Genomic DNA, 27,938 nt, shown 5'->3' on the forward strand with positions numbered 1-27,938 from the left:
ATCGATAATGATAAATAAGTGCTTGCAATTTTGTTTTGTTACACAGGAAAACTATTACAATTTGTACAATGAACCTGAGCTGAACCAGATGTTTTGATTTCATTATATGATACACACCTGAGCTGCTATATTAATACCCTTCATAATTCAGTTTTATGTAACACATTGTGAAATAATAATTCATACACGATAGGAAATGACATCCCCATGGCCGCTGCTGCTTATTCCAGACTGTGAAGGTAAACATGCAAATCCATGCCTCAGTCTCCAGACCACATCTGAATTCAAAAACATCCCTAAGCCATCACAAGGCGAGTCGTCCTGTGGTTGTCTCAGTCCAGCTACTGCAAAATATGGTCTGATTAGAGGAATTAGGTAATCTGTTAATGAGGGGATCCAATCAAGATCAACCCCAGTTGTAGTGCGTATCCTTGGACTTTAGATTTTGTGAGTGGAGAAGCAGCACTCTCAGTCCACTCCGGGTTTCTTGTGTACGGCTGCCTGTGTGCTCTCTGTGTGCTGATGCATGAGAGAAAATGGTCTGTCAAATCCCCTAAAAAAAGGTTACACAGGAAAATCCGCATGTACACTCATAGCACTTCTCTGTGCGACTTAGATACTCTGTAGGCATGTCTCATCGTAGCATGTCATGTTTGTTATACTTGTGGGAGAAAGCAACACTGGAGCATCTTTTGAGTAAAAGAGAAACAAGAGAGCGTCTCCCTAAGAAGAGAGAGTTCCAGCTGCAGGCAAAGCTGTGGAACTCAACACCCCTTATACAACTCTGCATGTCTGCCTGTGTCTTAAGATTTAAACAATGCAACACAATAAAATGTTATTGATGCTTTGACTTAACATATGAACCAGCAATATAATTTGACCTTTTACTAAAATGTCACGTTTCACTTGTAACCCTCAACACCCTCTGCACTGTCAGGAACCTCCGAGAGTATGTCATTGTGTACACCAAGGAAAAAGACACACTCCCCAGGTAGCTTAACATCTACAAGCAACAGTGAAGACGCTGACCTTCAGACAGACTAGTTTTGCTGTCAGGTTGCTTTAAAGCCTCTTAAAGATGTTGGAAAGGAGACAAGGTGGTGAGAAGGGGAAAGTTTCCAGCGAGCAAGGTGACATGGAAAAGATATTTTGGAAAAGGTCACATCGTTTACTTCATTTACTCCTGAAGGCATATCAGAGAGGTGTGCATCTACCTGTACAGAATGGATGCCTGCATTCTTTCTTACATCTATCCTGACAACCTATCCATTCCAATGGACAAGTGTGTGTGTGTTTTTTTTTTCTGTGTGTGGTTGTGAGTGTGTGCATCTACTTTGGTATCTGACACTCTCAGACAGCCAGTAGCATGGCTCAGTGAGATAGATGGCGTGATTACTGGACCATGGTCTGTCTTATGCTGTCACACACACACACACACACACACACACACACACACACACACTAGACAGTCACTGAGGCCACCAAGATAATACACCTCTCCGGTGCTGGTGTTACACCATTAAATTGGGATTTTTGTATAAACTATCCAAGAGTAAAATATAATCGTACATTTAAGCCTATAAATCCCAACTACAGAAATCCAACAAGTGTCTGGAAAAGGTGATATTATTCTTGATGGGAAATGAACAAAAAAGCAAGCCAGCAGAAAATGTATTTCATAGCTGAGCATCTTGCAGTCACGGTGACTTGATTGTATGGTTCAAATTGCGTTAAATGCAGTCTCACTGTCATATTTAATAGGCTGAGAGACAGAGGAAAAACAAAAAGTTTTTGCTGTCAGTATACTTACAGATATATGCTTAGGAGCACAAGACAAATATTAAGTTAAAAAAGACTTTCACTTTGAAGTAGGTACAGTAGGTGGCATTGATTGAATAGCGTTTAGCAACTGCTCCATTGGTGGGTCGATGGGTCAACAAAGCGTGATGCTTTGTGACTGCTTTTCATTTCCTGTATACTGCCAACAGCCAGCTTTTCCTTTTTCAAATTCATGATCACTATATATAAGAATCTTTACTAAACAATGCATCTTGTTGAAGACCAAAATCATTCCCAAACTCTAAACAAGTATGTTTTTAAACCAAATCAAGCAAGTTGTTTATCTCAACTAAATGTCCACTTACTCACCTGCGACCATACCACACCATTCCCATCAGGAGATTGAGTTTGCTCAATTGTCATATATCATAACTGAATGGAACTGACCAAAGTTTCCAAAGTCAAAAGTCAACTTTCAAGCCAAACATTAGATAGACTTCTGAGCGTTGCTGAGACAGAATCTTGGAAAGTTTAACTTTCAGATGCTAAAGTAAGACATCTGATCTTTCTTCTATTTGATGATATCAGCAATCCTCTAGGTCTTTGTTGATCATGCAGGTATTGTACTAAACCTGTGTAGTAGTGTTTTCCGTGTGCTTGCTATGGCAAACCACAGTTATACCATTACTACCCTGCATATAAATCATCTAGAACTGGACATTTTTGGTCTGCTACCCGTTTAACAAACAAGAGCGAAGATATCAACATAATATTTTTGATACTTTATGCTCATCCTGTGGAGTGTTTCACCATAAGTAGCACAATGAAGCCGTTTTTTTTATGAGTAAACCCTGATTTGTTTATTTCATAGGATGCACATTCTCATGCATGTGAGTGACACAATAAACATTACTGCTAATGGATTCTTCCTATTCAACTGATCTTTATGTGTAGGTAACATGCTGAGAAATGCAGAAAAGTGCCAGCAATAACAGGGAATAAGAGGATGTTAACACTGCAGGTTTCAAAATATTGAAAAGGTCAACATGAAAAGTGTAGTGTAGGGAAGGAAATACACTGATGATACACAATGTCTTTTGGTGAGTAAGAGACTGAATGTAAACTTTTTGTTTACAAGAAAACTCCAGATGACATCTTTAACTTTGCTTGTGTACATGAAGCTAATAATAATAATAATAATAATAATAATAATAATAATAATAATCAATATCCACATGCATTACTACATGTGGCCACTAGTGGGCAACAGAGACATGGTGCTCTGTCCATGGTACTGAAACATCCCAACCTAGTCTGGCTGAATTCAGTGCTCACCATCCAGTCTACACACTTGGTCCTGGCAGACTTTGATGATTTGTACTCTGACATGTCTTACCAATGGTGATGTCTTGACCTTACAGTCCATCAAGGACTACCTTCTTGAAGGGGTTCTGAATGGAATTTGGATTTGTACTGAAAGCACTATGTCGTAATCTTTGTTGTATAGGGTTTTGGCTGGATACAAGATGTAATGTACCTTACTATACCAACTAATGACACAAGTCAATCAACATCCATCAACTTGGAAATTTACCTGGTTTAAATGGTTTATTTTTGTTGTGTTTGTATCTGTGGAGCTGTCAAACTATTGCCCACAGTTTTCTCAAGTTAATTCCTGGGACACACCTGCATAGAAGAAAACACCCAAGATGTACTGTTCTGTGTGTTGTCACTTGATATACAAAAAGACTATACTCCAACACTCTTTGCTAACTCTTCTGCTGTCCTCATTACTCACCCATCTTTCTTCCCCCACTCTCCTCCCCTGCCTTCTCCCGCCTTTCTTTTTTTTCTCTTTTCCCTTCATTTCCTACAGATTTCTATCCAACACATCCTTTGAGGGCCAGAGTGGTTATATATCCAGAGACAGTCATAGCCAGAATGTCATCTCAGAAGCTCACCACTACATCTGGTCCCTCCAGCTGGACCCCCTAGGCCAGCCAACCTGGACCCGTCTGGGACGCTGGCGCAGAGGGAAAGTTCTGATGGACCAGAGGGCCTGGCCAAGCCATCAGGGCTCAGGAGTGGGAGGTGACTGGCGCAGATCCACGCGGCTGCATGTGCGGGTGGTGACACTGGTGGAGCACCCATTTGTATTTACACGTGAGGTGGATGGGGATGGGATGTGTCCTGCAGGCCAGTTATGCCTTGACCCGCTCACCAATGAATCTTCGGTGTTGCAGGGACTTTTCCAAAACCTTGGAGCACCCAATGGATCTGTTCCCACAGACCTGAAGAAATGTTGTTATGGTTACTGCATTGACCTGCTGGAGAAGCTAGCAGAAGACATGGGATTCACTTTTGACTTATATATTGTTGGCGACGGGAAGTATGGAGGGTTCAAGAATGGTCGATGGACAGGATTAGTGGGTGATCTGCTCAGTGGCGCAGCCCATTTGGCAGTGACATCTTTTAGCATTAATTCAGCGAGAAGCCAAGTCATTGATTTCACCTCGCCTTTCTTCTCCACCAGCTTGGGAATTCTGGTCAGTACAGCTCTTGTGATTGCTCTCTTTTTTTAATGTTCTTTTTCTTTCCACTTGTTATATTTCTCACTGCTGTTACTCTTTGCTTCATCCTTCTCCACTCTGTCATTGACCTCACCTCAAATCTCTCCGTTTGGTATGCTGGTGGTCAGTAGAGTTTTCCTTTACTGCAAGCCCTGCGTTATTGGATTCTAATGCAATTCCCCATATGGGTTTAGACTGGTGAGTGTACAGCTTTGTGAGGTGACCCTATTACTGCATCTAGTCTCACTAGTGGATAGGCATAGCGGTTGTGGTAATCACTGTGTCCTCTCTTCTTCTTGATATGCCCCAACAGACAGAGATATTCTGCTTTATTTACAGAGTCTATTTCTCCTATTAGCTATGAGTTTTAATTTTTTCTGGACTCTACAACAGTGTCACAAACCACACCTTTACCTTTTGATATGAGTATATTGTTGGGTTATGAAATACATGTTTGTACAATTAGGGTAAGAATAGTGCATTTCTGCTACCCTGCATTAACTGATTTAAATATAGTATTTATATGAAGTACAGATTGGTAAAAAATAATAATAATAACAACTTATTTCCATCTTATGTGGTTACAATTTGTTTCTTTCTATCCCATCTTGCCTTTATGATTTTTTTGTGAGGTTCCTGACGCTGATTGAGTTTTCCCAACTCAGCTTGGTGGGACAGGCCTACATGTAATTGTCATTATTTAGGGCTTTATCTAAATAAGAACAACTTGTAAGACAACTAATGATACCAAATGTATTCCAATTCTATGCCCTCTGCCCAGGTTCGTACTCGTGACACCGCTGCACCCATCGGGGCCTTCATGTGGCCTCTCCATTGGTCCATGTGGCTTGGCATCTTCGTCTCCCTCCATGTCACTGCTGTCTTCCTCACCTTGTATGAGTGGCACAGCCCATTTGGTATGACGCCACGTGGACGAAACCGTGACCGGGTGTTCTCCTTCTCCTCAGCGCTCAACGTGTGCTATGCTATTCTCTTTGGAAGAACAGTGGCCATCAAGCCCCCAAAGTGCTGGACAGGTCGCCTGCTGATGAATCTCTGGGCCATCTTCTGTCTGTTCTGTTTGTCAACCTACACTGCTAATCTGGCTGCTGTTATGGTCGGGGAGAAGACCTATGAACAACTGTCAGGGATTCATGACCCAAAGGTACAAATGTCAGTAAAGTGAGACACTGCAAATAAATGCTGCTTCTATAAGCTGAAAATATGGGTTTCATTCAAGTGTAGTTAAATAAAAAAGACATCATGCACTTATTTCCTTTTCCCCTCTGTTTTTTAATAGTTTATCACTACTATATAAATACATTTTCGTTCTCAGACCAAACATGGTTTTGATGTTTGCCAAATTTAAATGATAAATGGCCTGCATTTGTGTAGTGCCTTTCTAGTCTTCAGACCACTGAAAGTGCTTTTTACTAAATGTCAGCATTCACACACAAGCACACATACATACGCTGATAGCAGACGTTGACATGCAAGGTGCCAATCTGCTCATCAGGATCTAATCAAATGCACATTCATACAAACACACACTGTTGGTGCAGCCATCGGGAGCAATTTGGGCTCCAGTATCTTGCCCAAGGACACTTCGACATGCAGACTGGAGGAGCCAGGGAAACCGCTGATCTTCCGATTAAGAGACAACCCGCTCTACCCCCGAGCCAAAGTCGCCCACAATTTAAAATTGATGTTGACATGGTTTCATTTGTGTGTTTGTTGATGCATTTCTGGTACACCATTGTTTAATTTGTCTGCCTTTGCAAACATGTTTGTTTAGTCTCTCTTGAGATTATGATATTTGATTTGCTTTTGTGGAATATCTGAACATGTCTTTGATGTTTGCTTGATAAAACTGCAGAGCAGAAGGTCAAGTATTTATTTTCAATTTTAGAAGAGCTGCTCTTGTGAAGCATGCAGTCTTTTAAACTTTAAGTCAGCAGATATAGGTTACACTATTCTTTAATTAAAGCACCTTTTTAAGAGCAATTTGGTTTGGGTAATTATTTTTTTCATCAACTCATTAATTCAATGTCAGTATGTTTCTGACAAGAAAAGTCATCTTACAAGAGCATTGCCTTTTCATCTTAGAATTAAATAATGCCCACTGAATAAAATGAAAAACAGACTGAATAACTACTATTAATCACTATTAATGCTTTTTGAAGGTTTTCTGAAGGTAACATCTCTGTTTTTTATGTCTTTCCTGCAGTTGCACCATCCCTCTCAGGGATTTCGATTTGCCACAGTGAGAGAAAGTAGCGCTGAGGACTATGTCAAGAAGAGTTTCCCTGAGATGCATGAGTACATGAGAAGATACAATGTCCCGGCAACACCAGATGGCATAGATCAACTCAAGTAATTCAACGTTATATATACAATCCACACATAGCATGCAGTCACATGCATACATTCAAGTATATGTTAGTCTTCACTGAACCATGTCCCACCATCATCTGCCCTGATATTCAGTGACCATCCAGCTAGTATCTCTTCTTGAAAATCAACTTCTCTGTGGTTACACAAACTGTTACCATCTATATACAAAAATGGAATGTGAGTTGTGTGTCCATGGAAAGACAAAATTTGAGGGAAAAAAGGAGAAAAAAATTGCCTTCCCTGCTGCTGTCATTCCCTACTGCAAGCCTGCCTGTTCACATACAGATCTCACCCTCCTCCTTACCCTGCCATTGCTGTCATCCTAAGCTGCTTCGACATTCAACTGGCATCCCTGTGGAGCATAGCAGAATAAAGTGAGAAAAGGCAGCTGGAATGCAGGCTGTGACGGGGTAGGACACAATTTGAATGGATGAAACAAGATTTTTTTCTCTTTTTTTTATTGAGCTTGTAAAATGAGCTGGGAAAATGCTGATTAAAGGGTCCAAGGAAAAATGTCATCTTTACAGAATTACAACTCAAGAACAAGACAGCGCGCACAAGTGTGCCGCAATGCAACTTTAAACGCTAGTTGCTCAGGATTTACTCCCTGGGGTCTAGACATTATTATAGGTTACATATCATACCATGCGTGTGAAATGAATATAATATGCATATATTTTGCAGTACCAGGAGCAGCCAAATTATCAAAATTGTTTTTGCCAGATTGTTTCATTTTAAATGAACATTTTACACCACAGCAATTGAAACCAGCTACAAACAACAAACTGCAGCTTGTCTGTTATATAATTACAGCATTTTGAGAGGGTGCACTGCCTGAAGAATTATCAGCCATCAGACTACGGTCTCACACTGTTTTTGGGTTGCTTATTAAAGTGGCAGGAATATTGGAAATGCTGTTCTAATGTTACTTAGTACTATTGTGATGAGTTTCTTGTAGCGCATGCTGTTTAGACCTGCTGAATATAAAACAAGACAATTTATCAGACAATTTTTTGGGGGTGCTAGCAGGTCGTACTTCATGATGTGAAGACTTTTCTCTAATCATCCTCTGAGATACAACTTTAATAGAACTACTCCATCTTTTATTATACTGTATTAAAGTCCAGCTGAAATTAAATTGCCTTTTTTGTCAATTAGAGTATGCATACCTGCTGTAAAAATCACTTTGGAAACCAATTTATATTTGAAATTTTTGGATTTCATTATTGTGCCTACTAGTTTTACGTCATGTTTGTTTAAATAGTGTTGCGTCACCAATGTAGCTAAAGTCTATATTTCCATGCAGCAAATCAAATCTTGAACAAAATAATATGTTGTTCAATCGAAAGCAGAGCAGACAGTCACACTGAGCCTGATAGCATCCTGCTACACCAGAACCACAAGCTCTGAACAACAACCCCCACATTAACTGTTCCTGCTAATGTCTCCTTATCTAACTTACAAACATGAACACAGCTTGTTGAACAAGCCACCAAACAAATATTCACAGGGGAAAAGTGCACAACTATTGTCAATTAGCAACTAGACTTAAACACCATATTAACATAAATGTCACTTCAGTTCAGTTAGATGCTGGTTTGGTGATTGCTCTTCAAAATCCCCATTAGTGGCACAATGTCCATGACTTGTGGCTACTGTAGTTTGTTTACTCTGTTTACTCTGCCTGCCAGCTAACGTCACTCAAAGAAGCCTCTAAAATGTCCCCTCAGCTGGTAGCAAAAACAATACAAAGAAATGTGTCCTGTCACTGGTGATGTATTTGAGATGGATGCAGAAAAGGTTTAGACAAGTTGGTTAGTTAATTAGTTGGGTAGAGTTTCAGTCATAAAATACATAACATCAGTATCATGGTGGAAAAAGTGAGGACATAACTGTAACCTAATTCAACCCATAAAAATGAACAGCCGGCTTGTGGGTATGAGATAGAAGAGGATTTTAAACACTGTGCTTGATAACAAGAAAAAAATGTATTGTGTATCTTGAAAAAGCCTTTGTAGCATTTGTATCCCAGAAGGCTTTAGCTGTCAGTGAAAACATTTTAGAGTTGGTATGTAAAAGCCTCACTGAGAGTGCTATGACTTAATATCTCACCTCTGTGTAGCAGACTTGGGGTGAAGATAGGAGTAAATTGGCAAAAAAACAAAAAAAAAACAAAAAAAAACTGGCAGAAAGGCAGTCCTTTCACTGGCACATGGCCAGTAAAGCTATTGAAAAACCACACACAAGACCAGCCTAAGAAATGTGAGGTTCAGACAAGGCAAGAGGTTAAGAGAAGTTTGTTTTTAATCATGTGCAGCCCATTTTCAGCGATTGTGGTAATCTGCTCCCTGAAAGGCTCTACAAAATCCCCACAAACACAATGAAAAACCATTCATTCTCATATGCTTTGTGTTCCCTACTCGCTGCTTATCCAGCATCTCTATCAACAGTTACATTTCTGCACTTCACTGTTTTGTTAGGTCAGGTTATATCTACTGTATGTTTTGATCCTGTCCTTTATCATTCACTGGAACTTGTTTGGTGTAATTCTCAGTGAAGCTGAATGTAAACTCTCACATGTTTTTTGCCCCACTTATTAAATTAACTGAAGACATGAAAGGTATAATTTCAAACCAAAAGCAATTTTTTCTTACTCTTTATACTTGCTTGGTAAGGTCAGAGGAGTGACCTGAGGACAAAAGCAGAGAAAATAAGACCCAGAGTAGCACACCATAAGTAAGATGACATAGTAAAGTTTATTTAAGTTTATGTTTCAGGTGGTGTTAAAGGTTAGATTTTCATGTGAGATTTAGGGAGTTGCTTGGAAATGTGTGTTTTTCAGCGGTTGATTCCTATGGTAGATGTGAGATTGTTGCAACACTGAATTTGGTGCGTTTGAGTGACTTTTGTATAGATCAATCCTTGTCAATCTAACTGTCTGTCTAGTGATTCATTAAAAACACATAAAGGCCACTGATCAAACTGACAGGCATTATTCATTTCAACACTGTTCCAGCATTACATTGAATTCCCTAAACATCACGCAGTATCTAAAACATCATATATTTGATTTGTATCATATTTTATGGAAAGATGCAATGATTGTTTTTTATTCTACAGTGTTTCATTGAATAGTAAAGCTGATCTCACACCTAACAAGTCGCACATCCTCTCAAAGAACTTTCACCTTCTTATCGCTGAACAGACAACAGAATTTGAAAATTGTCAACAGTTTCTTTTTTGGTGGGCCAACAGTGCAGCAGCTGGGTGTTATCTACAGTCCATCTAAACTTTCTGTGCCCTTACAGTATATCTTCTTGCTGTGTGCTTACAGGGCTGACCCTCAGAAACTGGATGCATTCATCATGGACAAAGCTCTGCTGGACTATGAGGTCTCCATAGATGCAGATTGTAAAACGCTAACAGTTGGAAAGCCATTTGCTATAGAAGGTAAGAGAAGGAAACTGATCATACAATGTGTTTATTTAGAGAATCTGTGCTGATAAGTCATTATTTTGTCTTGTCATGGGCAATAAGCTGTTACGTATTACTCATTACTGGCCATAGTAAGCTTATTTTTGGCTTTACAACAGTATTCACAGATATGTTTTCTTTTTAATTGTCATCAGAGTCTTTCTGCATGACCGCAGACTGACTTACCATGAACATTTTTGGGACAGCCCTAAATATAACAATATCAATCACTCGACATTTTGCACTGCAGTTAATCTTCTAGCTTTCAACAGCTTACATTCTCCACTGTCTACTGTTAATCTCTGATCCATTTAGCAAGCTTATTCATCCCACTGTGAAAATGTTCCCATGGTGGTTACTTCCATTACAGGCCACTACAGTCCCAGATTCCTATGTTGTTGTTAATTACTTAATGCACCCCTAAGCCTTCTGGATACAATACAAATCAATCAGCATACTTCTAGCAAGGCAAGGTACTTCAGTAATTGGCTATTGCTTACCTGGTGTGCTGAGGAATTCAGGAGGTACACTAACACTATCAACTTCCTGCTGTGTTTTAGAATAACAATCATGCTTTTTGATAAGCAGCTAGCAAAATTGCCAAGACTCACTTCTTTCTGCTTCATGCTGTAATAAACCAACAAAAGAATATAATGGCAGTACATGGAGGTGATGTGGAAATACTTCTGCTGTTGTAACAGAAGAATAATCACTGAAGAGTCTGTTTTGTGTATTTGTGTGTATTTGTGTGTCCACTGGCAGGCTATGGGATTGGGCTCCCTCAGAACTCTCCGCTCACTTCCAACATCTCAGAGCTTGTTAGTCAGTACAAGTCAGATGGCTTCATGGACACGCTGCATGACAAATGGTACAAGGTTGTGCCCTGCGGCAAGCGCAGCTTCGCTGTGACTGAGGTAAGAGCTGAATCACACAGAAGAGCAGGAAGCCTATTGTTTGTGTTGATGGATTGGGTACATGTTAGATGTTGAGTTTTGATGTACAGAGTCTCTTCTTATCACCACCAATCAATACAGTTCAAATATACAGCACAGTGTTTCATTTAGCATCGTAGGCTTTTTGTTCTTGCCAAGCACGTCAAAGACAACAAAGACACAGAATGATGACAAACTCACAAAAAGTAATTACCCAACTCTGCTCCTCTCATCTCTACAGAGCATTTTAGCATCTTTCAGGTGATTGTTTTTGTTTTTCTAGAAATTGTACTGTTTTTGGTTCAGTCACACTGCTCTCATCATCCTCGTTTCCAGCAGCAGAAGGCAGTTCTTTTTGGAGAAAAGGCTTTGATAAACCAATTATTTGCCCAGTACCACACAACAAAGTTAGCAACTAGCCTGTTAAGAAACTGGAGCATCTTGCAGCTAGAGAGTCCAATATTTTTCCCTCAGAATTATTTGGATACCGAGAGGAGAGTTTTATAATTGACTTGTTTTTCTCAGATGGCCCGAAACACAACTCATAATGAATGTCAATGTTTCTACTTATTTGCCAGATTTGTAAACAGCCAAGGTTTGCCAACTAATTTGCCACAACAAAAACTTTATACTATAAAGGAGACAATACATCTTTACTGTGTTTTCAGCTAGTTCAGCTAACCCCCAGTGCCCAAAAAACCTTTAACACAGCTTTAATTATAGCAGTATGACATGAAATGAGTAGATTAAATAAAGGAAGTTATCATGTCAGTGTTAACATTGTAAAACATGGATCACCCTGTCAAAAACTGTGCTTTGCCACCAATTAAATCACCAGTTATTCAGAATTTTGACAATATCATTATTGTATAGAAGCAGCTTTCCTGTCACTTCATTATCTCTGGAGTTTATTTTACAAAGCCTTACCAGGCACTCGGCTCCTCGATCGACCATTTTTCCAGCTGTAGCTCTCAAAACATTTCCTACACTGCCTCCACAACCTCCATGTACAGCAGTTGCTCCTCTCTAATTCCAGCCCTGCCCCTTGACCCTCCAGCTGCTAACCAAGCTGTGGCCCCACAACTTCAGTCCTAAGCAGTCAAGGCCCTGGTGTCTGCTCTGCTCTGCTATTACTAAGCACTTAGCTCTATTAGCAGCCAGGCTGTCTCTCCACCCAGCTGTGACTTTGGAATCCCCAAACGTATCTCCTAGCTCAGTACAGACTTCACACAATTATCATTTTTTAAATTACACTTTTAGACTTTTATCTTTTTTTGTAACTACTCAGTGACATTCTTCTTTGTAAGGGTATATAACCTCTGTCACTGTTTTTAATGATTTCTGATCAGGAAGTTAAGACATATTCTGCTGTCACACTCATGGTGAGATCTTTTGAATGATAGCATTAACATCCTAAGCCTGATATATGAATATCAGAAGTACACTGCAGTGCCACAGATTTAGTCAGTGGCACTGATGTCAACCATTTTCCTCTTTGCAACAGCTAAACATGTTGTAGATGTTATCCCCAGTCACTGACATTTAATTTGCTCCAGGTGCATTTCATTTTGCAGCATCATACCAAAGCCTGCCTACAGAAAAGGCTGCTCGGTCATTAAATTTTACATACAACTCTATCAGTCAGGTGCCCTGCAGAAATCACAGTAACATGATGATGTGCGGACTCCTTTTTTTATATTATGGAAGTTCAGTGCTGTAGAATACAATTAAATCTTGCTAAAATGATTACTAACCCTTCACTTCGTTGGTCATCGTCTGCTCACACAACTTCATTGTCAGCCAGGAAGTCCAACAAAAGTAGCATGTTTTAGCCAATCACAATGTGCTGTCAGAACAGACACTAGACGGCATCTGCAGGAAATTCATGTGATATAAGCAATGAATTACTGACAAGGCTGGCTCAGTTTAGTCCTGCTCAGCATTTTCCCAGCAATCTTTTATTCCAATGAATGACTGCTACACCAGCAGCAGCGGCGGCAACGAGCCTGGGTTTCTGAAAAGATGAAAAATCTGATGGATTGGCTTCAGTGAGGCAGCCAAACTCTCTGGCAATCAGCCAGCTCTCTGTCACCCCAAAGAAGTTGATCCCATTTGAAGTAATAAAATCAATACCAATAAATGACATATTTTTCAATTACCTTACATTAAGAGGGCCAAACTTAACATTATCAAGAAATAAATTGTGATCAAAGGGAGGAAGACCATGAGTGTTATGTGCTTTACTGGTGTTATTCATAGATTTTTTTGCAGCAAATTTATGCAATTAATCAATGAGTGTAGTGAAGCAAAGAGGGTACAAAATACAGAGGTATCGTTGTGAATTATAAGATCACAGTGAGGAATGATTGGTCTATGTGGTTCCATAGAGCTGTAAGAGACAGGAAGTGTGTGTGTTGCCAAAACTTGGTAGTATATGTGCTCAAATGTGCTGATCCAAGGGACACCCATAACTGTGTGGAATGTTGGAGTGGGATGATATACTAAATTACCCTGCGTTTTATTCAGTGAGGTATTAGATTAGATTAACGTCATGTATCCTCAAAAAGCTTGTCCTACTGTTAAAGGATAATACCATTTTACTTTCCCCCCCCCCCTCTCTATCCCAATTCATTCCTTCAAAAGTTTAAAATGTATTCAGCAGTCAGATTCTACTACTGTCTGATATATATATATGTATCATTCCCAGGAATCATAGGCTCCCGCTCTCCAAAATTTCATTACAGCCTGCCCGCCAACTCACAATACTGCAATGGCGAATTTAATCCATCATGTATTTATTTCCAACATGACTTTATAATGCAATCATTGCAGCTGCATCGCAAGCTGTTCAATACTCTGCAGTGAAAAGATTCTGCAGTAATGGCAACAAGTGCTCAATTAAGAATAGTGTAATATCGCATATCTAGAGGGCTGCACTTACACACTCATTTCTGAGAGGTTTCACCATGCCGGCACATTAGAGGTTTTTTGTATAAACTGAGTGCAAATTAAGATGTAAGGTGGAAAAAAAAGATACAAGCATGATTTGTTACATCACAACTAGTTTGGATCCAATAGTGATCCGCTACAACTTACACAGTGTAATGTGAAAACTTGAAACCTCCAACCTCCAGTACACATACCAAAAACTGACCTTTTAGTGTAGGAAACAATGACAGAGAAAAAGTAGATGTCATTTTTGAGGATTTTAATGAGGTAACTGAACTTTTTTTGTTGTTGTTGTTGAAAAACCACATTAGACACAAATTATTATTCAAAATAGAACATTTTAGACAGAAGTCTGCAGGGGCTCTTTGAAGCAGAGTTGTTAGTGCACCCAATTGATTATCTCCTCACATGACATTTTTGGATAAAAAGCTTTTTGATACAGCTGCAGTGTTTGTGTTATATAAAATCAAATTAAGCACTAAAAGTATATGATGCATTACATTTGTCAGTGCTAGCGTTTTGTCTATGCAAGCTGTTTTTAAATGGGATTTTTTAAACAATAGGAGTCAGTGACTCATGGGAGGTCACCAAACTTGCTCTAATAGAGACAGTTGAAACTTTTTGAAATGTGGTTAATACATCAGTGGGTTCACGCATTTTATGGGTAATAATGCAAACAAAATCACAATGATGTTATCTTTAAAGTGTCAACTGGAGAAACAGTTTTGCATACACCTACCAAAAGCTGCTGCCACACCTACTATTGCAAAAACCTGCTTAAATAAGATACGGATGCCCAAACACATACGGTTGTATTATTGAACTATTATTAGTTTATAATCTCTTTCTTTATGACTTTCTTTCTCTTTTTCTGTGTAATTCACTAACCCTGTCTCCCTCCAGACGCTGCAGATGGGTATAAAGCATTTCTCTGGTCTATTTGTGATGCTGTGTGTGGGCGTGGCTTTATCTCTACTGACCACAATAGCTGAACACATTGTGTACAAGCTGGTGATCCCGAGGGTCAAGGAGCCACGCTTCAAATACTGGCTGCACACTAGTCAGGTACTGAACTCACACACAAACACACAACATACATATCACATTGTAAAAAAAACTCCATTTCAAGTATGAACGGTCCAAATAAAAGTCCAAATTTTACCAAAGTGTAAGTAAAGAAGTATTTGCAAGAAAGTCTGTTTGTCCAAATATGTATTTAGACAGTGACACATTTGTTGTTGTTCTCTGTCTGTCTCTGTCTCTCTCAGTCTCACTAACACACACAGCCTTTTAAGTTCCCAGCCAGCAACATTACAATGATAGAAAAACAGACATTTCCAGTATATGTGACAGTATCAATGTTGCTTGTTTTCCAGAGATTACACCGGGCGCTCAACTCAGTCTTCACTGATGACAAACTACCAACTGTTACCAAGCCTGAGAAGAGGTACAGTTCACTCTCAGTTCACTCAATTAAGTCCAGTAGACACGTATTGTACTGTATCATAATGTTCATGATGTAATGTTTGAGGAAAATCCCCTCCCTCACTGACTGAACTTAATGTGAACCGAGCCTAGTCGTGTTGTGCAGCTAGCAGTTAGACAGCTCCGAAATGTAAGTAAGGCTGACACAACAGTTTTACTAATATGGTGTGTCTCTTTATCACGTTTTGTTACTCCTCACGTAGTGGAACCATACCGCTGCACACTGCACAGTCTTTAAAAGCCGTAACAGAACAATAACAAATAAAATAAAAAGTCAAACCTCTTGCACATCAAAAAAGGCACCTTGCTGAATTCTGGAGAATCATTATGGATCACATATGAGCCCATTTGTAACCGTTATTCACACGAGAAAAAAAAAATGCACTGAAGCTTTTCTCGCATGAGACCAATTGACCAAACTTTAATGGCCCATTGGCCAAATTATCAGGCTGAGAATAAGTGACATCAATTAACATCCAATGACAGTTAAGGGACCCATTTTTAATCAAAAACTAAATAGAATGGTCAGTCTGTTGAAGACTAATTATCAGTACGGGAAATTGAGGAAATAATCTCATGATGACGTCATAGAGTATTGTTTGGCACCACGGGTGAGAGAGGGAGATTTAGTCAATTATGAAATCTTCTGTTGGTCAGTTTCAGTGTCAAATGTTGGATAGTTGCATTTTGTCCTAATTAGTTTCATACTTTTAAAGTCATTTTGATACCACTAAAAAGGTGTATGTGACTGTAGTGTCATTGTGTGTTAGCCTTATTTTATTCACATTTGGTCACTCTTCATATTACTATGATCAGACCACTATCAGATAATCATAATTAATGTCAAATGTACATCGAGAAGCAAACTGGGAAACTTAAAAAAATCTTTAGGCTTTTAAGGGAAGATCAAAAAACCCTCAAGCTTTTACAAAAAAAAAAAAAAGTTATATTTTATCTTTCTCTGTTTGAAACATTCTGCCATACTCTATTTCACACCTCTCTCAGCTTAGCACCACACACACTTAGGGGACACTCAGGTGGAGCACTCAAAAGGGGGATTAAATACACGTAATAATTATGGAGCCAAGGCCATGTGAGGAATGCCTGTGGTAATGAGGATAGATTACCTACTCCTGCATAATTATGCTCATTCAATCAAGCCCCTCTGCATCGTGCCTGCACGCTGTCTGAGAGTCAGAAATGATTACTGTCATATTGTCAGTGTCCTGCAGAAACCTTGTGTGTCAAAAATGTCTGTACTGTATGAGATGCTGTAAATGATCCCAGCTCGGGGGGGTTATAATGAGTAAATAGTCATTGAAACATTTTGGTGATATGACATCTTTCACACCTAAAACCTCAAAAATATTAATACAGTAACTAATATATACATTGGTGTTTCATCAGCATAGTAAAAAAAGAAGGAATTGTATAACCAAATGGAGCATATGGGTGAAAATGACCAGTTATGGTAGAAAGATAACTTATTTCATTTCTTAATTGTGCTAACAAGGTTGTACAGAAACCCAAAGGCATCACAGACCTGTCTGTCTGAGAGAATTAGGAGTACCCCGAAACACTCGCTCCGAAGGCCAATTAAAATCGTGTGATTTAGTATCAAATGGAGTGTTGAGGTCATGTAGCTCTAGAAAAGACCTTTAAGCGACATCAATGTTAAGACAAGATTATCTGTCACTTTGAGTGGATCGGTGCTGTCAGTTACAATTCAGCTGCTATACCCTTTTTGATGGAGAAATAAGATCAAATACAATCACTGCTTCTTCACTTCAATCGATCGGTTAATTTTCAATGTTTTATTGTTTTCTATGTAGTCTGTTTTCTTGTTGAATAGTTGACTCATATATGTACTGTGCATTATCTGCCATTTCTAAATTCAAAATGTAATGAAAAAATGTAAAGTCCAGTTTGATAACCCCTGACTCTTCATCCTGTTTTAAGGCCATGGTACAAGATTTGATGCAATTTAGTGCAAAGGTAGGTTAGGGTTAGGGAAGGGTATTGTGTTCTGGGTGGACTTGCCCAACTCCGCATACTCTGTTTTGGGTTGTCTGCTGTCATTTGAGCTTCATTCCATTTCAAATTGCTGCCAGTTGGTCGCAATCACAATCATCCCAATCCAAACACCACAATCTTTGTTGTCTATGAAAGATGGATCTCCAGGAATGAACACAACAGCTGAATCACATAAAACAACACAAATATCATAACTTAGATAACCTCACTACGTAAAAATAATAATTCAAACATATAAGCTATGTGTTTTCAACAAAAGCAGCGCCCCTAGCAAACACCATAGTAACAATAGAATGACCTGAAATAATATTTGGAATAACCAGCAAGCTAAACATTATACATTGACTGAATGAAGATTATGATAATAAAATGCACATCTCTCTCTAAAAGAATCAAATCAAATCGCATTTTAATACCAAATCTATCTTTAAATATTTCATTTTCCACTGAGAATAAAAGGAAAGTCAGCCAAAAAAACTTCAGCCATGTCACAGCATATGGCTGATAACAGGACTTTTGTGCCAACTAAGTTTCACCAGTATTGGCTCACTGAGTTAAACTGGTGATAACAGCCTCATGGACCTATGAGTAGGCCCCTTTACATTGCAAGGCAGCTAGATTTGAAAGATCACGCGAGAATCCATTTCATCAGGCTTTACGTTATGCACTGGCTGTGGTTCTGACCAATCATTGTACTAGAACTATTGGCAGCTACAGGCATACACCATGACAATGATAGACAATCCAACCACCTCCAGGTATTTTTTGAAAGTGGCTGACCTTTTCCCAAACAGTTTATGAGGGCGATTTCTCAGATGATTCTGTGTGTAACAAACCATCTGGTGTATTTGGGACAGATGTGTGACGATAATGCCTATTTAATAGGCTGCTAACATCGGGAGGTCTAACTCACTGGGGAGCGGTTGCGCTTCCCTGTTGCAGCCCCTCTGTGTAATTTGTGGCAATGAGGTTTTCATGAAAAAGTCATGTGTAATGAACCATCACCACCAGTTAAAGAATTATAATAATAGAGTTTTTGTATTTAGTCCAATAAAAGACAACCCAATCTAGCATTCAGAATTCAATTTTAATCTAAAACATGTCTAGTAATTGGATGAAGTTTTCAACAACAACAGAGAGGTCCAGAGGTCATTCAAAGCTGTTCACAAGCGCACCCCTGAGCTGGTAGGGATTCCATCTCATAATCAAGGACACTTCAGCAGGGTGCATATTTTCTGCTGCACCTGTGTCCTGATTCCCCTTTTCACTGTGCTACAAGCTCTGCCTGTGTCATGTTGTAACCGGTGTCAGCAACATCTGTACTGACAGATGGGTTGGGAAATACTGTTAATTCTATTCAAAGGATGTAGCATGGAGAGCTGCTGCAGATGAATTTAGGGGATAAGGTGTGAAGTATGAACTGCAGTGAGCTGTCTTCTCTTCATTATGCTGCACTGGTTGACACAGGATAGAAATGATAGAAAGTATCTGCAGTTATTAGATGTTCTGAGTAGTAACAGCCTTGGATTCTGTATTTGGTAAGTGCATCTTACAATTCTGCATCTACAGTAGGTTGTAAGGACATGCATTTAAAAACTGCATGTGGAGAAAATCAATATTTATGAAAATGTAAATAAAGGACTGGACCCATTTTAATGACGAGAAACTGGTGACCCTGAAAAGTGGAAGTGGAAGGGACCGGATATCTCTGGAAATTACAATAGCCCTCAGCAGTTGTGGAAACAAAATTGATTATCTCTCTGTAAACAATAAGGAAGAATTAAGGCTGACTCGCGGTTATATGTAAAGCTCCTGGCCTCTTCATATACACAATTTAAAACAAAGAGCTCTGTTTGTTTTTTGGGCTGGAAGCAAAAAAGCCTTCTCATGTTATTGAGAGGAATACAACAATGACATTCACAGTTTAAAGATGTTTATGTATAATTCTTCTTCACACAACACACATACTAGAAGAAGTTAGTAATATCTATTTTAAAGTAAATGCACATATTAAAAAAACAAAACACCATTTTGGAAAAAAACTGACAATGTGAAGGACATCGTATCAGTCTGGGGAAAAATGAGGATTTGTAATTGAGCGCACTTTTCATCTGCCGAACATAATTGCCCACACTGCATGGTGCACATCTCCCCTTCTGATTTCTTGTGGGACACACTGCACTGTGGTAATCTCTACCAAGCTAAATAAGAATAAAAGTAAAACAAACTAAAAGAGCTTATATAGTTTCCTTAATGTAAAGGAAATGAAGTTAAAAGGTAAGCGGGAAAACAGACACTGACCTTGGATAGAGGGATGGCTTTAAGAAGCTGAGAATTAATATTACTACAAATAATTATGTAATTTATCTACACAGCACCTGTCACAGCAGTCACAAAGTGCTTTCCAAATGTATGACAAGGAAAAAAATAGTTAAGTTAATTCCAGCAAAAACTGGGCATGTAGGATCAAAGTTAATCAAAATAGAGGCATTAAAATATTGACTTTAAAAAGGTGTAACTGAGTCTCATGGCAGTGTGTGAAATGGTCAGGAAATGTAATCTATAGAATCGTGTACATAAACATGAATTTTCTATTTTTTTGTTAGACTCAGTATGACTTTCAAACTAATATATGTTTCTGTTCTTTGTTTTTATAGCCAATCCAGTCAGTTAAAGATCATGTGCGTGCATGTGTGTGTGTGTGTATTTTCAAGATCACAAACATCCATTTTTTTTCATATTACAGTTAAACAGTACACTAAAATATGTTTCTGAAAAGAGAATCTTGATTCATATTTGATCAGCGCTGCTTAGGTTTGACAGATTGCTCTTACTGTTGTGAGCTGTTGGTTTAAGGGCTACTTTCTTTTTTTTTTTAAAACAATTTATGGTACATTTGTTTGGTCTGAGATGCTGATGCGCAACATCTAGTGGGTCAGAATGTTGTTTATTGCACCTTTAAGCCTTAAGAGGTCTGAAAATATTGCCACATTCAAAAATATCCTTTCTTTCATTTGAGCCTTGATGCATGCACAGGTGCCTTTTTGTCAAAAGCTGCATATCAGTTAAAGATGAAAATCCTTTATGTTCTTATGTTCTGACGCCTCATCCCTCAGCTTAAGGCCTTCCTTTGATGTCAGGAGTATCTCATTAGATTTGTCCTGTCAGTTTTTTTATCGTCAGTGAAAACACCTTTGATTCAGAGAGTTCTACAGTTAAGCTGCAATTCATATGATGGGAATCTCTCTTCTGTTCCTTTAATGACATCTCGCTTGTTCTGCAGCTAGCAGATCTGGTCCAACAGAGATGAGAAGTTTCTTTTTGAAAAAAGGAAAGCAAATGTTTTTCTTTTGTAGGCTAAGTCTCTGGCAAGTAGAAACTATCCTATTAATGACTACAGTTGGCAGAGAACATCCAATCATTTAATGCAAAAGGCTGTTTTTCTGCCTCCTGTCATCATGTGCTGATGGTGTGTAGAAAGGAAGAAGCTGTTCTGTGGTTTGATATGCTTACACGGTACAGGAAACATGATTACAGGATAAATGAGTTTAAAAGAAAGCAAGGCAAACGCTGTAAAGGAGACACTGATTGAGGATCACTTAAGGACTGGAGTTGTTTTCACTGAGCCTCTCTAGAGTGATTGGGGGGGGATGTATGACTCTACCTCCACCATAAATAACACACCAAACATACTGGAGAATATAAAAAGCAACGACTGACCATTTCTAACCATTATCTTTAAAAGTGAACAATGACCCTTAAATCTTGGCCCTTTGTCCTCTTCCCTCGTCGGGGGAGAAAAGCTAACTATCAGGCTAACTTACTGTGTCCTCGCCTAGCTACTGCTAAACATACGCAAATTTTAGCTCTGGAAGAAAATAAGGCGCTAACTCTGTCCAGTCAATGCAACTAGCAAACAGCATGAAGTGAATGACCAAAACAAACACTTAATTTCTTAAGCAAAATGCAAATCCTCTACACACAATCATCTCACAGGCTGTGTGTGCTTCAGCAGAATAGGGGTGCATGACATCTACCCCCCTACCACACAAAACCAGCAACATTTAATAACATCACTCACACACACACACAAACACAAACACACACACACACACACACACACACACACACACACACACACACACACACACACATACAGCCAACACCAGCAACATGTGTATATTAACAACCGTTTCCCCAAATAAACCAATAACATACACAACAGTGGCAGCAGCGGCCAGAATAGGCTAATGGCATGGCGGCCATTATGAGATTTAAATTAGATAAAAACTTAACTTTTGATGACCACCGAAGGTTAGTTGAAAACGATATTATCCTGGAGTTGCACCATATTAGCTCTGGTGTAAGTCCTTCTTGGCCAGTTAACTCCAATTTTTCATTCAAAGTTAATCCTGAAATTAGGCGGTAACTGTCTGTCGCACCTGCCGGCTAACATGACTGTCAAAAGGTGTGCAACAATTATTTTAGACCCGCCCTACTCTGCCTCTGATTGGTTAGTACTTGTTGCCTGCGTTGGTTGGGTTGGTACGGTTGAGGCATGAGGTTGGATAGAGTTGGATAGAGTGAGGGTAAATATCGAGGTAAGCCAATCAGAGGCAGAGTAGAAAATAGTAAAAATACCACAGACTGCGCCTACTCAGGACAACAGGTTGTCTTTCATGTGTGCATCTTTTGGAGGGCTGTTCATTAAAAGACTGACACTGACATTAAGACTGAATCATCATCAGTCTTCAGTGTATTTAGTTCTTAACACTGTGAATTCTTGCTCTACCTGCTGCATCACAGACTTCATTAACAGATAATCATTATGCAAAGTACTTTATTTGAACCTCAATGGCAATGTAGAAAATAGGTTGGTAATGGTACTTACACTAGCTTGTTATATCACTAGGATAAGTATAAAACCTGACTAAAATAAATAAAAAAAGAAAGAAGGTTATACAGTAAATTGACATAACTGATATAAAAATCATGGACAATTTGTTAATTGGCACCAATTACAGTTAGAACTGATGAGTATGTCATTAGTTTTGCATTTTTTGTATTTGGTCAAAAACCAAAGTATTGGATGGTGGCACTAAATAAAAGTAAGAGAGGATCAATCTTTGGAGACCATGGATATATGTCCAAAGTTTTATGGTAAATCCATCTAATATGTCCATCATCTATCAAATATATTTGACAGACAGATTTGATGGATTGATTCAGGTCATGATCTTGCTCTGTATAAGAGAAGTTTATCTTGTTTCTGGTTCTAATTTGCATTAGCAACTCATAGTGTAAACATAGTGTGGAGATCATCTGTGTGTCTGTACAATAGTTAGTGAGAAATATACCATCTCAGCTACTCATTTTGTAGCATTAAATCTATATAGATGCGGTCAAATGATACATAATTCTCATTACCCTCTGTATCTATCTTATCTCCAGATGCAATGAGGGAAGCAACCAATCAGCATCCTGGAATCCTGCAGAGTCCTCCCACTGTAACAGGCGTAGAGTCCTTCCACAAGAGATGCAGAATGACCTGGAGCATCCATCCTCACAGGATCTTCCTCCTCCACCACCCCCTTCTCCCCTGCCTCATCTGCATTCTCTTCCCTTACTGGAGAAACACCTACCCATAGTGACCAACACGAACGGTCGCTCTGACCTGTTAGGGCGTGGGGTGGGTCAAGGACAGGGGAGCTCTGCGCAGAGCATATCACAGGGACAGTGCCGGGGTTTGGGTGTGGGCGACTGTGGCCCCGGGCTGGGTGTGGGTCGGAACCCACTGGTTCAGGAACTGTCAGAACTGGAGGGTCAAATCCAAGTTATCAAGCAGCAGCTGCAGTCAGCAATGAGGAGGAAGAGAGAGCTAGAACAGTACCAATCAGAAAACCAGCAAGCAAACCAGACTGCACCCAGCCAACCAACTACACACCAGTCTAACCAGTTTCCTCAGTTTACCCAGTCTCACCAGCAGACTAACCAACACACAAACACGCTCCCAGAGTTCTAAAGTTTTGCTCCTCTGTTTTACTCAGAGGTATCTGGTTAGACACGGGACCAGTTTCCAAAACCTCATATCGGTTCTGGAAAAGGATACTTGCCTGAGCTCTGGAGCTGGAACCTTCACAAATTTCTGGAAGCTGAATCTTTCTTTAGGCTCAGGAGACTCCCTGAACACTGGATCAGTACCTGCTTTGAAACTCCAGTAAAACATTTCCCGACCTCTGTAACATGAGATTTGATCAGGCGAGAGGTATTGGACAAAGGTGAAGCAGGGACATTGAACCAAATCTGTTCACTGAAGAGCCGTGCAACCCCTTCCCCCAATGCTCTTCACCTCATTTTCACCTTTTTGATGCGGTCATATTTTTTCTTTCCTCATCCCTTCCTTCTAAGCCTTGTCTCTTCAAGGGTACAGATTTGCTCGCCATGACGATAAGCTTGATCATAGATATGAAGACTCTTTGGTATTTAAGCTTAATGGGCTAATTCACTTGAGTCTTATGTTGAGACTCATTGAGAGTGTAAATGACCTGAGGTTGAACCCAGCCAGTTAAGTCTTTATGTCCTTCGTGTCTTGCTGAAACCTTGTATCTTTGAAAGGGGGCAAAGGAAATAAACACACAAGAACTAGTTGATTTTATCATCGATGTCTTCATGTTTTTGACCTTTCATGATGCATTTGATTTGGTTTAGGTCATTCATTTTATAGTAATCCTTTTGACTGTTGTTTGGTGACAAAAGAAGATATAAAGCTTTGGCAAGACACCTTTATATTAATTAAGACCATCTGGCTGGCATCTTGTGGTGGATTATAGGACAATACGAAATCTTATTTTATGGATCACTGTATAATGTTGTCCTGCACCTCACTGATGCACTCTTGGTTTCTTAAAGAGAACTGCACCTATAACATCATCATTAACTTGTCAGAGTTTGAGCTATGGTCTGGAAGCTTTTCTTCTTCATATGGCTTCAGGGTTATAAATGACACAGTATCAGAAGAAGTAACAAGGTACATGTAATATGCTAATAAATCCAAGAGCTTTTTCAGTCAGGGACCCAAAACAGACTCACTTTTTGCCTATAGCCTGTTGAGATCTCACCAGTGCTCTTGTAATATCACAACACAACAAACACAAGACCACCATTAAGTTCTTGGTAGGTAAATAGTACACATGAACACAAATCACTGGTAAAACTCTGACATGTTATTTTGTAATGATGAACATTCACAACTGAACAAACAGTCCCTCTGTGATGAGACCTGTTTTCTTGCATCTTTTTTTGGTTTAGGTTTGGATGTGTTCTCTTATTAAAGACTTACCTCTCTTGTTTGCACTTAATTTAATTGTTTTTTCTTCAGTCCCACAAAAAAGTTTAAACTGTCTATTATATCTATTCACAATTTCTAGTACAAATTAGAAAGTAGAATGTTGGATATTCAGAGTGTTTGAGTTCTGTGCATGGTTGAACCGCAGTTTAGTTTTGAATGATTACTCCCTGAACAAAATGAACCCATTGACAACTGACTCAAATGAAGAGCAATGGTTTCATGATTTCAAAAGACTTGTTTTTTTTTGTTTTTGTTTATTTGTTTCAAGGATTTCAGCTCAAACTGATGGGCAACAGCTCTTGTGTAAGAGACAAAGCTGAATCAAGACACCAGAAGTACAGTACAATGGCAGACAACCAGAGCACACCATTCACACTGTGCATTAAGGATTTACTTGCTAGATTTTTTTCCAAGTTGGCCATTTAGATTCACTGGCAGTCACTCATTTCTTCACATCTAAACGGATTCCATTATGGTTTAAGAAAAAAAAAACCCAAAACCCCCTGCAGCTATATACATAACCAACCCACTCAGAGCTTTGCAGCCTACCTTGAAACAATTTTGGGTTGTTGCGCTATTTTTCACTTATACTTCAAGGGGACAGTAATTTGGATAGGGAAGCATTATCCGAACAGTCAGGGATGATATTTTATAAACATGGCATGGTCAAATACTGTCACACACACACACACACACACACACACACACACACACACACACACACACACACACACACACATACACACACATATACACAGCCCCTATCTATTTAGCCAGTGTTTCTGCAGGGTAAGCGCAGGCTGTCACAGCTGAAATGAATACCTGACAGAGCAAAAGAGTGAGTGCACTGGCTGAGCCGTCAGCTTTCTTTGTGTCTCTTTGTGTGTGTATGCCTTGCTTAGCAGTGACATAAACATCACTGAAGTCAATGCGGTTGTAACAGGATGAATCAACAAAATAACTAAATAGGATACTGGTTTTTAGCATATCTGTGCTCATTCTAATCACTTGTCTGGGAAATGTGTGTGCTTGGATAGGGGTGAGGTGTGAGGAGAAAAAATGGCCACCTGACAGGATGCTACACTTGGTACCCAAGACAAGAATACATAGTTACTTTTTTGGGGCCTGTCTTAACAAATTTTCATGAAAATGTCACCTTTTTTGCTGACTTGTTCTAGGAGGCAACACAATGAGACATCAGGCTTCATCTTTTTTCATGAACAACTCTGAGGGTGTGCAGGTCCTCACAGATACACTATCTGTTATTTTAAACTCAAGTTATTGAAATTGTCCTGCAATGACATTCTTCAAAGAATTACTCTGACTCAAACATGCTAGAATATATATCTAAAGATAGTTTAAAGCAGATAAGAGACTTCAATCCTTTGAACCAAGCCTCCTACTGTAGGAAACACTTCCCTGTTGGCTGTGCATTGCCCACAGCATCCTCTACTACCAGTCAAATGCTTAAAGGTCCCCTCCAGATATGTATTAAGACATACGAAAATATTCTGCTTGGAACAATAATGTGTGTCTGATATCACCATGTTAAAATCCTTTAAATCTACTCCTTTTCCCTCTTTAAGAATCTATATACAAACATTTTTTCATTTCAGAGGTTTAACCGTTGGTCACACAGTGCATCATTTGGCAGAGAGAAGCTTAAACATTCAACTGTAGGGACTGGAGGGGGACTTTAAAAGGTTATATACCCATCCTGACAATATTTCCTGTCACCAGTTCACTGCAATTGAAACCAGCATCTTTGAGCATGTGGATGAGCATAATCTACCAATGGAAACGCTGCAGTAGTCATTCTTGTATTTGCCATCGCCCAACCTGAATGCAAACTGTATTGAAACTATGAGATGTGTTGCACAGTTTTGTTATGGAAGGGTAATGTGACTATCACTTTAGGCTGTAGTTGGGTCATGGTTAAGGTTATGGCACATCCCAGCAGAAGGGATTTATATGCAGTGGAAAAGATGCTGTAGCTCTGCTGTTGAGGCTCAGGGTAAAAGGAAATCTCTTGTATATTCAAACAAATACAAGGACAAACACGTTCCCCCGCTTCTTCCAGCAAGGTAACTTGCTACGTCTCCCTGTCAAGATGCAGTTCCACTCGGTGCCTCAGTTCTTTGGTATTTCAATTTAAAATTGAAACAGGAGAGGAATTGTCCTTCTGCTCTTTTATTATTATTACATATCATGTCTTTCTTTTCTTTTTTTACAATTAGAAATAAAAAAGTGACCAACACATAATGAAAAACACAAGAAAACACACTGTTGCTACTGACTATTTAATTTGTGGACAAACCAAGAAAAAAATATATGCAGCATTTCAAATGAAACACTTTTTTGCACTTAAAGGAAAAGACAATTATAATTACAATGATGAGTATAATTCAAATCATGAATATCTATAAAACATCTTGACTTCTCTCTTCATGCTGGGCGTATCTTCCAATAGGAAATGGAGTCACAACATTGCATCACAATCCACTGGTGGGTCTAGGAGGAGGGGGGAGGGGTGCCTCAAGGAGGAAAAGTGAAGCAGGAGTCATTAGCCTGGTTTCCATTAAAAGGGCTAGCCAGGCCTTAAGTAAGTCACTCAGTGTCACTCCAAAGAGCATGTCTGTCTCTTTTATTTCTCTCAAGTATGGATGTCTTCTTTTCGATATTAGTTTAAATTTAAGTCGTACCAGTGAAATCTTCATGTAGATCTGACACAGGCTAGCCCCACTGAACCTCTCTATCAAGAAATTCCTATTAACATCACAGTGAATCAGGAAATTGGGGTGAAACACACTCATAGTGAGAATTTCAACCAATCATATTTTCAAACATTGTGGCTGATAACATGGCACTGCAGGTGCCAAACCCCATTTTCTGACTCGGAGGATGTCACTGACTCTTCCTTGTCGTTTCCTCCAAAGGGGAGAGGGGTCGTACTGATACCAAAACATATCCAGG

At 39.3% G+C, this 27,938-nt stretch overlaps 1 protein-coding gene across 1 annotated transcript in view; it reads left to right on the top strand.

The window, feature by feature from the left end:
* Positions 1–23,639, top strand: part of grin3a (glutamate receptor, ionotropic, N-methyl-D-aspartate 3A) — a 43,952-nt gene extending 20,313 nt beyond the window's left edge. The window contains exons 3-10 of the mRNA XM_053340553.1: positions 3,656–4,325; positions 5,131–5,514; positions 6,577–6,722; positions 10,078–10,193; positions 10,980–11,131; positions 15,002–15,163; positions 15,475–15,545; positions 23,069–23,639. Of these exons, the coding sequence (XP_053196528.1) occupies positions 3,656–4,325; positions 5,131–5,514; positions 6,577–6,722; positions 10,078–10,193; positions 10,980–11,131; positions 15,002–15,163; positions 15,475–15,545; positions 23,069–23,639 (2,272 nt within the window). The remainder of the gene's footprint in view (positions 1–3,655; positions 4,326–5,130; positions 5,515–6,576; positions 6,723–10,077; positions 10,194–10,979; positions 11,132–15,001; positions 15,164–15,474; positions 15,546–23,068) is intronic.
* The last annotated feature ends 4,299 nt before the right edge of the window (positions 23,640–27,938 follow it).

Source organism: Scomber japonicus, chromosome 19, assembly GCF_027409825.1.
Source record: "Scomber japonicus isolate fScoJap1 chromosome 19, fScoJap1.pri, whole genome shotgun sequence".
Classification (NCBI taxonomy): Eukaryota; Metazoa; Chordata; class Actinopteri; order Scombriformes; family Scombridae; genus Scomber; species Scomber japonicus.